The 12,199-nt window shown below is 43.8% G+C and overlaps 1 protein-coding gene across 5 annotated transcripts in view; it reads right to left on the bottom strand.

Annotated features, from left to right (window-relative positions):
- Positions 1 to 2,919: 2,919 nt before the first annotated feature.
- si:dkey-261l7.2 overlaps positions 2,920 to 12,199 on the bottom strand; it is a 32,493-nt gene continuing 23,213 nt past the window's right edge. For all 5 annotated transcript variants that reach the window (XM_041188130.1, XM_041188128.1, XM_041188127.1 and 2 more), the window contains 4 exons: positions 9,834 to 9,916; positions 8,215 to 8,378; positions 6,971 to 7,081; positions 2,920 to 3,259 (listed from right to left, as the gene is read on the bottom strand). In XM_041188130.1, the coding sequence (XP_041044064.1) occupies positions 3,164 to 3,259; positions 6,971 to 7,081; positions 8,215 to 8,378; positions 9,834 to 9,916 (454 nt within the window). In that variant the 3' untranslated portion in view covers positions 2,920 to 3,163. The remainder of the gene's footprint in view (positions 3,260 to 6,970; positions 7,082 to 8,214; positions 8,379 to 9,833; positions 9,917 to 12,199) is intronic.

Genomic DNA, 12,199 nt, shown 5'->3' on the forward strand with positions numbered 1-12,199 from the left:
GGCCTGGAGCTTAATTGCCTGGCGGAACCCAACCTGAGCATCAATAAGCAGATTATTGCTGAGCAAATACTGCTTGACAGCACTGTCAATGACACCTTCCATCACCTTGCCAATAACTGAGTAGACTGATGGGATGGTAATTGGCCGGATTAAATTTGTCCTGTTTCTTCTGAACAGGACATACATGTTTTTCTACATTGCCAGTGTTGTAGCTGTACTGAAATAGCTTGGCTAGGGATGCACTCGTTCTGAAGCATATCTTCAGTACTACAGCCAAGGTGTTGTCAGGGCCAATGCCTTTGGTGTATCCATGTTTTTAGCTGTTTCTTGATATCACATGGAGTGAAGCGAATTAGCACGTGAGATCCCTGTGATGATGGGGACCTCCAGAGGAGACTGAGATGGATCATCCACTTGGCACTTCTGGCTGAACATGGTTACAAATGCTTCAGCTTTGTCTTTCAAACTGATGAGCTGGGCTCTGCCATCATTGGGGATGGGATGTTTGTGGAGAGCGCTGAAGAAGAGATAATGTCAAAATGATGAAACTAACATCACAGTGCATAACAACAGTAAGTAAAGAGAGCTGTATCGTTGGCTGTAATAGCTAGAACAAGAACACAAATACCAAGAGATGAAAATGAAATTATACAATTATTGGCACAGCCACGCCTAGAATGCTGTGTACAGTTCCGGCCACAATATTACTGAAACAATATGTAGGAATTGAAAGCAGTGCAAAACAGGATACAAACTGGGACCCAGCCTAGGACAAGTGATCTACAAAGAGTTGTTAATGAGACTGAGATTGCTTATACAGAGAAAAGAATGCTCAGGGGGAGCTAGTAGCAAGGTTCTTAAGGGAAGAGATCAGTTAAACCCGATGATGTGTTTAAGATTTCCAAGAATACTAGAACAAATGGACATAGGATCAAGTGAGAAGGTTTACATTTAGTTTGATTTTAACTGCTTTCACATAAAGGGTGATGCCAATGGGCTCACTAGGAAGGCAGCTAGTATGGGAAAAAATGAGGAAGACTTGATAAACATTTATGCAATGTGTGACTGGGAATAATTCATTTTTGGTCCAGATGAATTTAGAGTTCTTGGGTTTTTTTTTATGTTCCTATGAAATTAATTCACTGGGATAGGGAGTCAGAGAAAGTTGGTGAGGATGGGTTAATAGGTGATAAGATATAACTCAAGGAGTAAAGTTTAGGTTGACTTGGAGATTCTGCAGTTGGAGCTCAGACCACCTTTGAGGAGTATATTGGCAAGGAAAGGCCTGGAAGTGAAAAAGGTGTCCAGAACTTTCAACAGTAGTAGTAGCCAAGTATGGTTAGAAGTGACAATAATACCAAAGTGGAAATACTTGTGATGGACTGGATGTGGGGTTTGCAGCCCTTCACAGGGTCAGAAATAGTATAAAATTAGGTTTAGCCTGAGGAAGTGGCCAAGAAGAAGATGGAATCAAGAGGAGGGGGGGGTCTCTAGACATTTGGCCAGAACTGCTGCAATGTTACGAACATCACCTGTCATTAATTTTGAATAGGCCTCACCATGGCAGCCAGTCTTCATTTACAAGCATGGTCAGTGAGTGTCAGTCAGGCTGGAGAGCTGAGCCTGACTCGTCCATGTCCAGTTTCCATTACTATGCACTTTCCAGCAGTCAAGGACAGGAACCTGGCTGACATTTCCCCTTCCCAGCCTGGAAAACCAATTGAAGCACTCCAACTGGTACTAAACTTTCCCAGACCTGTATCAAACGTGGATCTTTCCGGTACTCAACCATGCACAATTGTCATCAAAAGCTTGTGAACTAGGCTTTTTTTAAGCAAAAGAAACTCCAGGGGCAGAATTTTTCTGTCAGCGAGCAGGGGACGGGGCCCGCTCACCAACATGTAAAATGACGCGGGATGATGTTGGGTGGAACCCCCGACATCAACCCGCCCCATTTAAATTTTCAGGAAGGCAGGGGAACAGCAAAATCAGCTGCGGGCCCGCCAACCTGTCAATGGCCAATAGAGGCCATTGACAGGACCATTTAAACAATTAAAGGACCTGCCCGTCCAACCTTAAGGTTGGTGGGCAGGCCAGGAGCCCCAGCGACAAATAGAAAAAACATGAAACCTTATCCAGTGGTGGGATGAGGTTTCATGCAGGGTTTTAAAAATTTTAATAAAGTTATTATTTAATTAATGAACATATCCCATCTCATGTGACATTGCCACATGAGGGGGACATGTTAGGGATTTTTTTTTTCTATTTTTAATATTTTTCAATCTGCAAGCGATCTCCCTGAGGCAGCACTTAGCCTCAGGGAGATGTGTGATCTTTCGTGCGCATGCGTGAAAGAGCGCACTCTCACTTTTTGGGAATCCCCCCCCCACCCCCGTCAGCACAGGAAGCACATAGCGCTTCCCACCGGACATCACGCTCGGCAGGACTTAATTGGCCCGCCCATGTAAAATGGAGGCGAGGCCCGCTCCTCCAGCGAAGATCAGCTCCCTGCCCACCAGAGATTGGGTCAGGCCCGCCCACCCACCCAACAGGCAGAAAATTCTGCTCCAGGGGTATAACTCAAGTACTTAGAGGTGTCAATACAACCACTCATAGTTTTCAATGTATTACAGCATAAAGTCAAAGACCTATTTATGTTCAGACACAACAGAAGCTTCAACATTTTTTTTCTTATTTTGTGACACCATACTATTATTGGTATAGAAAAGACATGCTGCAAATTACTCTGGATGAAATATTGCTTTGATTTTTCTCTCATTCTATAATCTAACAGAATGTCAGTGAATGATTAACAAGGTTTGGTAACAGGAGTCTTGTGTATTGTACAGGTTAGAAACCTGTGATATGCTGTGCCACTGTTAAAGGAAGATATGAATTGAACAATTTTCTCAAATAATATGTAGAAAACATACATTTTATTTTGATATAGTGATCGAATCATCTTGCAATTATTTCATATTTCAAAAGGAAATATCAATAAATGCAAGTCTGTGGTAGTAATATTTTATAAACTTTCCTGAAAGAATTTTGGCATGATATTTTAAATACATTATATATTCAAGGCCTTCGTGAATTTAAAGTCTTCATATTAATTCTCCTGGTGCAAAATATAATTTGAGCATCATTTGGCAATTAACATCATTCAGTCATGAGGGTAGACTTGCAATAGCCATGGCATCATTATGTACTGGTCTCCATCAAACATGCTGAAATAATATACTGACAGAGGGTGGTACACCTAAAAATGACAAAATGCAAAATTGGTCAGAACTCAATGAACACATATAGTGTGGATAACAAATCTGAAGCCTCAGCCTGGGAAGTGGTAGAGGTTCTAAAAACAGCCTTAAAGTCCTGGAGTAGGAGGGCAAAAATCTGTCTTAGCTTCCATTCTCAATTACTATCCAATAGCCTCTATGTGCATGTGGATGTTGGGTAAAGGCAAGATTGGGTCTTGACTGTGATGCCGCATCCACATGATTAACACATTCTATCAAAGCCCATATGTGACTGATTGAATCCCTGGAAATTAGGTCAATGCTTCCAGGGAAGGAATGGAAGGAAGCTAGTGGAGAAGAGAAAAAAACCTGTAGTGCATAACCAGCAGTAAGTTGAAGGAGAAGAATGGTTAGAAGGTGTCTAATCCTTGAAGTTCACCATTTCAAGATCTCAACAGACACTGAGGCATCTCTAACGATAGTGATTACAAGACTTGCCTGTTTCACCTTGGTTTAGCTCCATTTCCTTGTACTTTAATAAAGTCAGATATCTGGACTAGTCCTGAATCACTCATTTCCATAAGTAATTTACATTGTTCAGTTGCGTTTTTATAACAAATGAGTATTACTATGCGCTCAAATTTTTGGCCCTGGATTTTCCATCTCCTTTACTGGAAGACTAAGATACAGCTCTTTTTGTGGTGGGTTAACAGCTTATTTTATTTCCATCCCAAATTCATACAAGAAATTTTTGTAAACTATCTTCAATATGGGAACACAGTTGTCTGAATAAACATTAAAGTAGTCTGTCAACACCACAATCAAATTGACAATTAAATTTTGATGCATTTCCTGACATCACTTTGAAATTATTTGGAGGAGGGGGGTGGTTGGTAGCTAAGTGGTATTTTGAATTATGGTCCGATTACATTGCAGAATAAAACATAATTTCACCTCAGCTTTTACACAGATCCTCATATTATCACAGCACCTCCCTTAGGGGAAGTTGTGGTGCAGTGGTATTATCACTGGACTAATAATACAGAGACCCAGAGTAATGTTCTGCGAACCAGGTTTCGATAATTCATTAAAAATCTGGAATTAAAAGTCTAATTATGACCATGAAACCATTGTCAATTGTCGTGAAAATGCATCTGATTAATTAATGCCCTATAGGGAAGGAAATCTATCATCCTTAACTGGTCTGGCCTACAATGTGGTTGACACCAAAATGGCCTCAGGCCACTCAGTTGTGTCAAAGCACTAGAAAGTCAATAAAAAGAAACGAAACCAGAAGGATCATTCAGCATCGACTTAGGCACAGGAAACGACAATGGCAAACAGCCCTGTTAACTCTGCAAAGTCCTCCTTACTAATATCTAGGAAGTTGTGCAAAAATTGGGAGAGCTGTCTCACAGACTAGTCAAGAACCAGCATCATCATCCATCAACAGAGGTGGTGGCACAGTGGTGTACAGTATATACCATGAATCCTCAACATATACCCCATGAAGTCACATGGCATCAGGTCAAACATGGGCAAGGAAACGTGCTAAATGGGATAGATTTTGAACAGGTCTAACAACTCAAGACTGGGCATCCATGATGCTCTGTGGGTGATCAGCAGCAGTAGAATTTTACTCGAGCACAATCTGTAACCTCATGGCCCGGCATAGCCTCCACTCTACCATTACCACAAAGCCAGGGGATCAACCCAGGTTCAATGAAGAGTGCAGGAGGAAATGCCAGGAGCAGAACCAGGCAGACCTAAAAGTGAGGTGTCAACCTGGTGAAGCTACAACACAGGACTACTTGCATGCTAAACAGCATAAGCAGCAAGTGGCAGACAGAGCTAAGTGATACCACAACCAACGAATCAGATCTAAGCTCTGCAGCCCTGCCACATCCAATCATGAATAATGGTGGACAAATAAACAACTCACTAGAGGAGGAGGCTGAATGGGCTGGGCTCCCTCTCAATGATGAGAGAGCCCAGCACATCAGTGCAAAAGATAAAGCTGAAGCATTTGCAACTATCTTCAGCCAGAAGTGGATGATCCATCTTGGCCTCCTCTGGAGTTCCCCAGCTTCACAGTTGCCAGTCTTCAGCCAATTCGATTCATTCTGCATGATATCAAGAAATGGCTGAATGCACTGGATACTGCAAAGGCCATGGGCCATGACAAAATTTCGGCAATAGTACTGAAGACTTGTGCTCCAGAACTTGCCAGTCCCTAGCCAAGCTGTTCCGGTACAGCTACAACACTGGTATCTACCCGGCTATGTAGGAAATTGCCCAGGTTTGCCCAATTCACAAAACCAGGACAAATCCAACTCGGCCAGTTACCGCCCCATCCGTCTGCTCTCCATCATCAGTAAAGTGATGGAAGGGGTCATCAACAGAGCTATCAGCAGCACTTGCTTAGAAATAATCTACTCACTGATGCCCAGTGAGGGTTCCAGCAGGATCACTCAGCTTCTGACCTCATTATAGCCTTGATTGAAACATGGGCAAAACGGCTGAACTCCAGAGGTGAGGTGTCAGTGACTGCCCTTGACATCAAGGCAGCATTTGATCGAATGTGGCATCAAGAAGCCCTAGCAAAACTGGAGTCAATGGGAACCAGGGGGAAAACTCTGCACTGATTGGAATCACACCTAGCACAAAGGAAGATGGTTATGCTTGTTGGAGGTCAATCATCAGTTCTACAACATCACTGCAGGAGTTCCTCAGGGTTGTGTCCTAGGCCCAACCATCTTCAGCTGCTTCATCAATGACCTTCCTTCTATCATAAGGTCAGAAGTGGGGATGTTCGCTGATGTTTGCACAATGTTCAGCACCATTCACAACTCCCCAGATACTGAAACAGTCCATGTCCAAATGCATCAAGACCTGGACAATATCCAGGCTTGGGCTGACAAGTGGCAAATAACATTCGCATCACACAAGTGCCAGGCAATAACCACTCCAACAAGAGAGAACCTAACCATCGCCCCTTGACATTTAATGGCATTACGATCATTGAATCCTCCACTATCAACATCCTGGAGGTTAGCATTGACTAGAAATTGAATTGGACTAGCCATATTAATACTGTGGCTACAAGAGTAAGTCAGACACTAGGAATCCTGTGATGAGTAACTCACCTCCTGACTCCCCAAAGTCTGTCTACAATCTACATGGCGCATGTCAGGAGTGTGATGTAATTCTCTCCACTTGCCTGGAGCTTCCACAACAGTCTAGAAGCTTGACACCATCCAGGACAAAGCTTGATCGGCACCCCATCCACAAACGTTCACTCCTCCACCACCGAAGCACAGTGGCAGCAGTGTGTACCATCTAGAAGATGCACTGCAGGAACTCACTAAGGGTCCTTCGACAGCACCTTCCAAACCCAGGACCACTACCATCTAGAAGGACAAGGGCTGCAGATGCATGGGAACCCCACCATCTGCAAATTCCCCTCCAAGCCACACATTATCCTGACTTGGAAATATGTCACCGTTCCCTCACTTTTGCTGGGTCAAAATCATGGAATTCCCTCCCTAACCACTGTAGACGTACCTACACCACGTGGACTGCAACAGTTCAAGAAGGCAGCTCACCTCCACCTTCTCAAGGGCAATTAGAGATTGACATTAAATGGTGGCCTAGCCAGCGACTCCCACATCCCATGAATGAAGTTTTTAAAATCCCCAAATCCACCCTCAGCCCCACACTCAAACACATACCTGTACACCAGTTACTATGATCATATCACTCTCTGGAATATAGGCTGTTTCTGAATTTCTTCCATCAACTGTGTGAACCAGAACCTTATAATGGGGAGTATTTTTCAAATTCTAAAGATAAAAATATAGCGATGAGTGGTTATGTGTCTGTGCAAATAAAAATAAAGCACTGTCCACTTGCATAATTGAAAATGTTCTGGTAGAATTTTATCCCATGGTCCTTAATGGCCAGTACAGAGAAACAAAAAAAGTAAAGATTATACCTTAAACTATTACTTCCACCCGCCAAACTACTAAAGCAAAATGTACATCAGGGTTACTTTCCCTTGCTTTACAAAATATTCCTAATTTCTGGCATAATGTGATGTCAGAAACATACTTTCCATCTGCCTTTAGCACCATGGACTAAATTTTATGCTGCCCCCGCACTGATGTATGAGTTGGTGAGAAGACCACCTCTGCTTGGCCAGCTTGCCCCACAGCCAATTTATGGTTGTTTTTAGATCGAGACAGGCTTCCGCCCCATTGGAGAAGCAGTCCCACCTCTGAGGGCTGCCAGCCAATCAAGGGGCTGACAGCTCCCTTGTCTCAGCAGTGCCATCAGGAGCAGTGGCCCACTGCTGGGACTGCAGTTGCTGATGAAGTCCAGACTTAAAGGTAAGCCCAGTTTCTCGCCGGAGCCAAGGGAGGGTGGGAGAACCACCGTGGAGAGTGATGCCTCTGTTGAGCATAGGGTGACTGAAAAGGGACCCATCCCCTTGACCAGCCACCGATCTGTCAGGTTTCATGTGGTGGCCTGGACACTTGGTGCCAACCTCCTCTACCACAGGTAAAATTCCATCGGCGACAGGAAATTGGCCACTTATGGCCTCAATTGGTCCATGATACTCTCCCCCCCGCTGGTAAAATCGTAGTGGGGGCGGGCAGGGCATGGCACAATACCACTGTCATGGTGCTCAATTTTACACTTACCCTCCCCTGACCCCACCTGCCATCCCAACTCCAGGGGTCTGTAAAATTCTAACCCCTGAGTGTAATGGACATCATTGGCAGGCTAGATCAAACTCAACTTTAGGGATATAATTCAGTGAGTTTGATATAGAACACAGATAAACCAGAAGAGTTATTTTTTTAAATTTTCTTGCAAAGCTTTTCTGCTGTTAATTTGTACTGTCTTAGCAATGAGAAATAAATAGTCTGCAAACAGATCTCTCAACAGTTTCCTTTGTGCATCACTCTCATACCTGCATGTTTGAAGGATATATTTGGTCAAGCCATTCTTCAGGGGCTTTTGCTTTCTCATCCCAGCCTACAATCGCACCGTAGTATCCATCCTGCTTGTGTCTGAAGACCTGTCCTACTCTGTATTTGACAGCTGGTGGCCTTGGAGAGCGAGGCTCCAGTGAGTCTGATAAAACAAGCAGATAAAGGCATCTTTAACAAGTGCGCACTGAAATTAAATTTGGAGCTTTTGAGGAAAACTTATGCAAAGCATGCACAAGCTTACATTTCAAATTATTGTTTCAAATTATTTTGGAGTGGTTATATTAAAGCTTATAGTTCGTGCACATGGGGCAGCACATTAAAGCTGATAGGCAACCTTCCTCCTAACAATTTAGGATAGATTCAATTCCTAGACTTGGAAAGAACACTCGCTATCACTCAGTTCCCCAAATTCTAATTAGTCTTGTTAATGAAATTGATATTTTAATCCAAACATGATGCACATTTGTTCTTGTGCATTTAAGGGTGAAAACTATCGTATTCAGCTAAACAGAAAGTTTCCTGAAGCACTAAAAGCTGATCAGAGAGCAGCACTGATATAGCACAGCCCAAAACCAACAAATTAAGATCTTAGAGTGTATAGATCTGAAGAGTGGTCACCATACTACAATTGAGTTTTGGAGAGAACTCAGAGAAGGGCAACACCACTGATATCAGAGATCAGACACCCAAGTTTGGGGTACAAGAAGAATCTGAGAAAGCTTGGAAATTCGAGTTCAGTTTAGGCTAAGTTGTTTGTGTACCAGAAGTCATGGACTCATATTCACAACAGTGAGAGTGAAGAGTCACTTTGCCCTGAATTTTTGCAAAGGTGGAGAGCCGCTCCATTGTTACGAAAAGGACAGTGGAAGCCCAAATCTGCAAGTCCTACCCCTGAACATGATAAATACTTTTTGCAGCATTTTTGCCGGGGGTTGGGGGGTGGGGGGGGGGGGGGTGGTGGAGAGAGGTGATGAAGGGGTGAGGTGATGTGGGGGTGGGGGCTGGAAATAGGGGCAGCTTTTAAGTTGCACATCTGTGATTCACGGAGACAACTGCACTTGTTAAAGCGCAACTGCCTCAGGCTGATTAATTATTGTTAGTGGGATGTCCAAAACACAACTTGTGCACTTTAGACATGGTAGGAGGAGGTCTAGAGCTGCCACAATTCTTTAGAGGGGTGGGGTACCCTTTGGGAGCAGTAAGGCACCCTTTAGGATATGGTCCCAGGATACCTTTAGGAGAGCATCCACACTCTTTCTGGAGTCACCCGCCACGATTCCCATAAATCCCAGCAACCCCCAAGAATGAAAATCCAAAGTTCTGGGGCACTTTTTCCCGGTTTGGGTTTGGGGAGCCAGGAATTGTCCTGACTTTGTGCTCCTGCCTCAGGAGCGAAAATTCAAGCCAATTCAACCCTTACACACAAATAATGATGTATAGATGGAGAAAATAGAGAAGAATTATTGAATTCACAAAGGAGCTGCATTTTAATTTTGGGAAAAAGAAGTGACTAAGTTATGCAACAGATACGAGTAAAATATGTACATTTGGAACTCTTGAGACCAAACAGTGGTGGCCTTTTCTGTTCCCAAGGTACCTGCAAAGTATCCTTGATTCTCTTTCAATCGAAAGACTTCCATAGCTGGGGACTCTCCAGGAGGATCTTCTTGCTGGATAGATCTGCAGAAGGTCAGAGAATATGTAACATTTCCTGGAAAACCCTTGACCCATTCAATAAAACCACGTGCACAGAGTAGAGCTGAAAAATTAATATTCCCTAACTCATAAGGAGGACGTAACTTCCAAGCTTTAGGGAGAGGAAGCAAAAAGACACAAGAGCTTCAGGTCCTGCCAATTTGTTGGGAACGTTCGTTATTTTTTTCTTGGGATGCATTTCATTCCATTTGAGGAGTAACTGCTCTTCAGTTAGAATTTGCAAGTGAATTAATTTATGACTAAAATTAGAAGGTTAACCTGGCAAGCAGCAACTAATTCGTAAAACATTATGTAAATAGCTGGTCAGGTTTTGCGATAACATCACAGAATCACACCGTGCAGAAGAGGCCCTTCGGCCCATCGAGTGTGCACTGACACGTGAGAAAAACCTGACTACCTACCTAATCCCATTTACCAGCATTTGGCCCATAGCCTTGAATGTTGTGATGTACCAACTGCTCATCCAGGTACTTTTTAAAGGATTTGAGGCAACCCGCCTCCACCACCCTCCCAGGCAGTGCATTCTAGACTGTCACCACCCTCTGGGTAAAAACGTTTTTCCTCACATCCCCCCTAAACCTCCTGCCCCTCAACTTGAACTTATGTCCCCTTGTGACTGACCCTTCAAATATGGGGAACAGCTGCTCCCTATCCACCCTGTCCATGCCCCTCATAATTTTGTACATCTCGATCAGGTCGCCACTCAGTCTTCTCTTCTCCAATGAAAACAACCCAAGTCTATCCAACCTCTCTTCATAACTTAAATGTTTCATCCCAGGCAACATCCTGGTGATTCTCCTCTGCACCCCCTCCAGTGCAATCACATCCTTCCTATAATGTGGCGACCAGAACTGCACACAGTACTCCAGCTGTGGCCTCACCAAAGTTCTATACAACTCCAACATGACCTCCCTACTTTTGTAATCTATGCCTCGATTGATAAAGGCAAGTGTCCCATATGCCTTTTTCACCACCCCACTAACATGCCTCTCCACCTTCAGAGATCTATGGACACACACACCAAGATCCCTTTGTTCCTCAGAACTTCCTAGTGCCATGCCGTTCATTGAATACTTCCTTGTCAGATTACTCTTTCCAAAGTGTATCACCTCACACTTTTCAGGGTTAAATTCCATCTGCCACTTATCTGCCCATTTGACCATCCCATCTATATCTTCCTGTAGCCCAAGGCACTCAGCCTCACTATTAACCACCCGGCCAATCTTTGTGTCATCCGCAAACCTACTAATCCTACCCCCCACATAGTCATCTATGTTGTTTATATAAATTACAAATAATAGGGGACCTAGCACAGATCCCTGTGGTACGCCACTGGACACTGGCTTCCAGTCTCTAAAGCATCCTTCTGTCATCACCCTCTGTCTCTTACAACTAAGCCAATTTTGAATCCACCTTATCAAATTACCCTGTATCCCATGTGCATTTGCCTTCTTTATAAGTCTCCCATGTGGGACCTTGTCAAAGGCTTTGCTGAAATCCATATAAACTACATCAACTGCACTACCCTCATCTACACACCTGGTCACCTCCTCAAAAAATTCAATCAAATTTGTTAGGCATGACCTCCCTCTGACAAAGCCATGTTGACTATCCCTGATCAAACCTTGCCTCTCCAAGTGGAGATAGATACTCTCCTTCAGAATTTTCTCCAATCGTTTCCCTACCACTGACATGAGACTCACTGGCCTGTAGTTCCCTGGCTATCTCTACAACCATTCTTAAATAGTGGAACCACATTAGCTGTTCTCCAGTCCTCTGGCACCTCCCCCGTGGCCAGAGGGGAATTAAAAATTTGGGTCAGAACCCCTGCGATCTCCTCCCTTGCCTCCCTCAGCAGTCTGGGACAAAAATCATCTGGACCTGGAGATTTGTCCACTTGTAAGCCTGCCAATACCTCCAACACCTTGTCACTCCCAATATCAATTTGCTCAAGAACCTCGCAGTCTCTCTCCCCGAGTTCAATACCTTCATCCTCATTCTCTTGGGTGAAGACGGATGTGAAGTATTTGTTCAATACTCTAGCGATGTCCTCTGACTCCACCCATAGATTGCCCCCTTGGTCCCTTATGGGCTCTACTCTTTCCTTGGTTATCCTCTTCCCATTGATATACTTATAGAATATCTTGGGATTTGCCCTACTTTTACTAGCCAGAGCTTTCTCATATCCCCTCTTTGCTCTCCTTAAAGCTTTCTTAACCTCCACCCTGCACTTTCTGTACTCCACTA

The sequence above is a fragment of the Carcharodon carcharias genome, chromosome 5 (assembly GCF_017639515.1).
Source record: "Carcharodon carcharias isolate sCarCar2 chromosome 5, sCarCar2.pri, whole genome shotgun sequence".
Classification (NCBI taxonomy): domain Eukaryota; kingdom Metazoa; phylum Chordata; class Chondrichthyes; order Lamniformes; family Lamnidae; genus Carcharodon; species Carcharodon carcharias.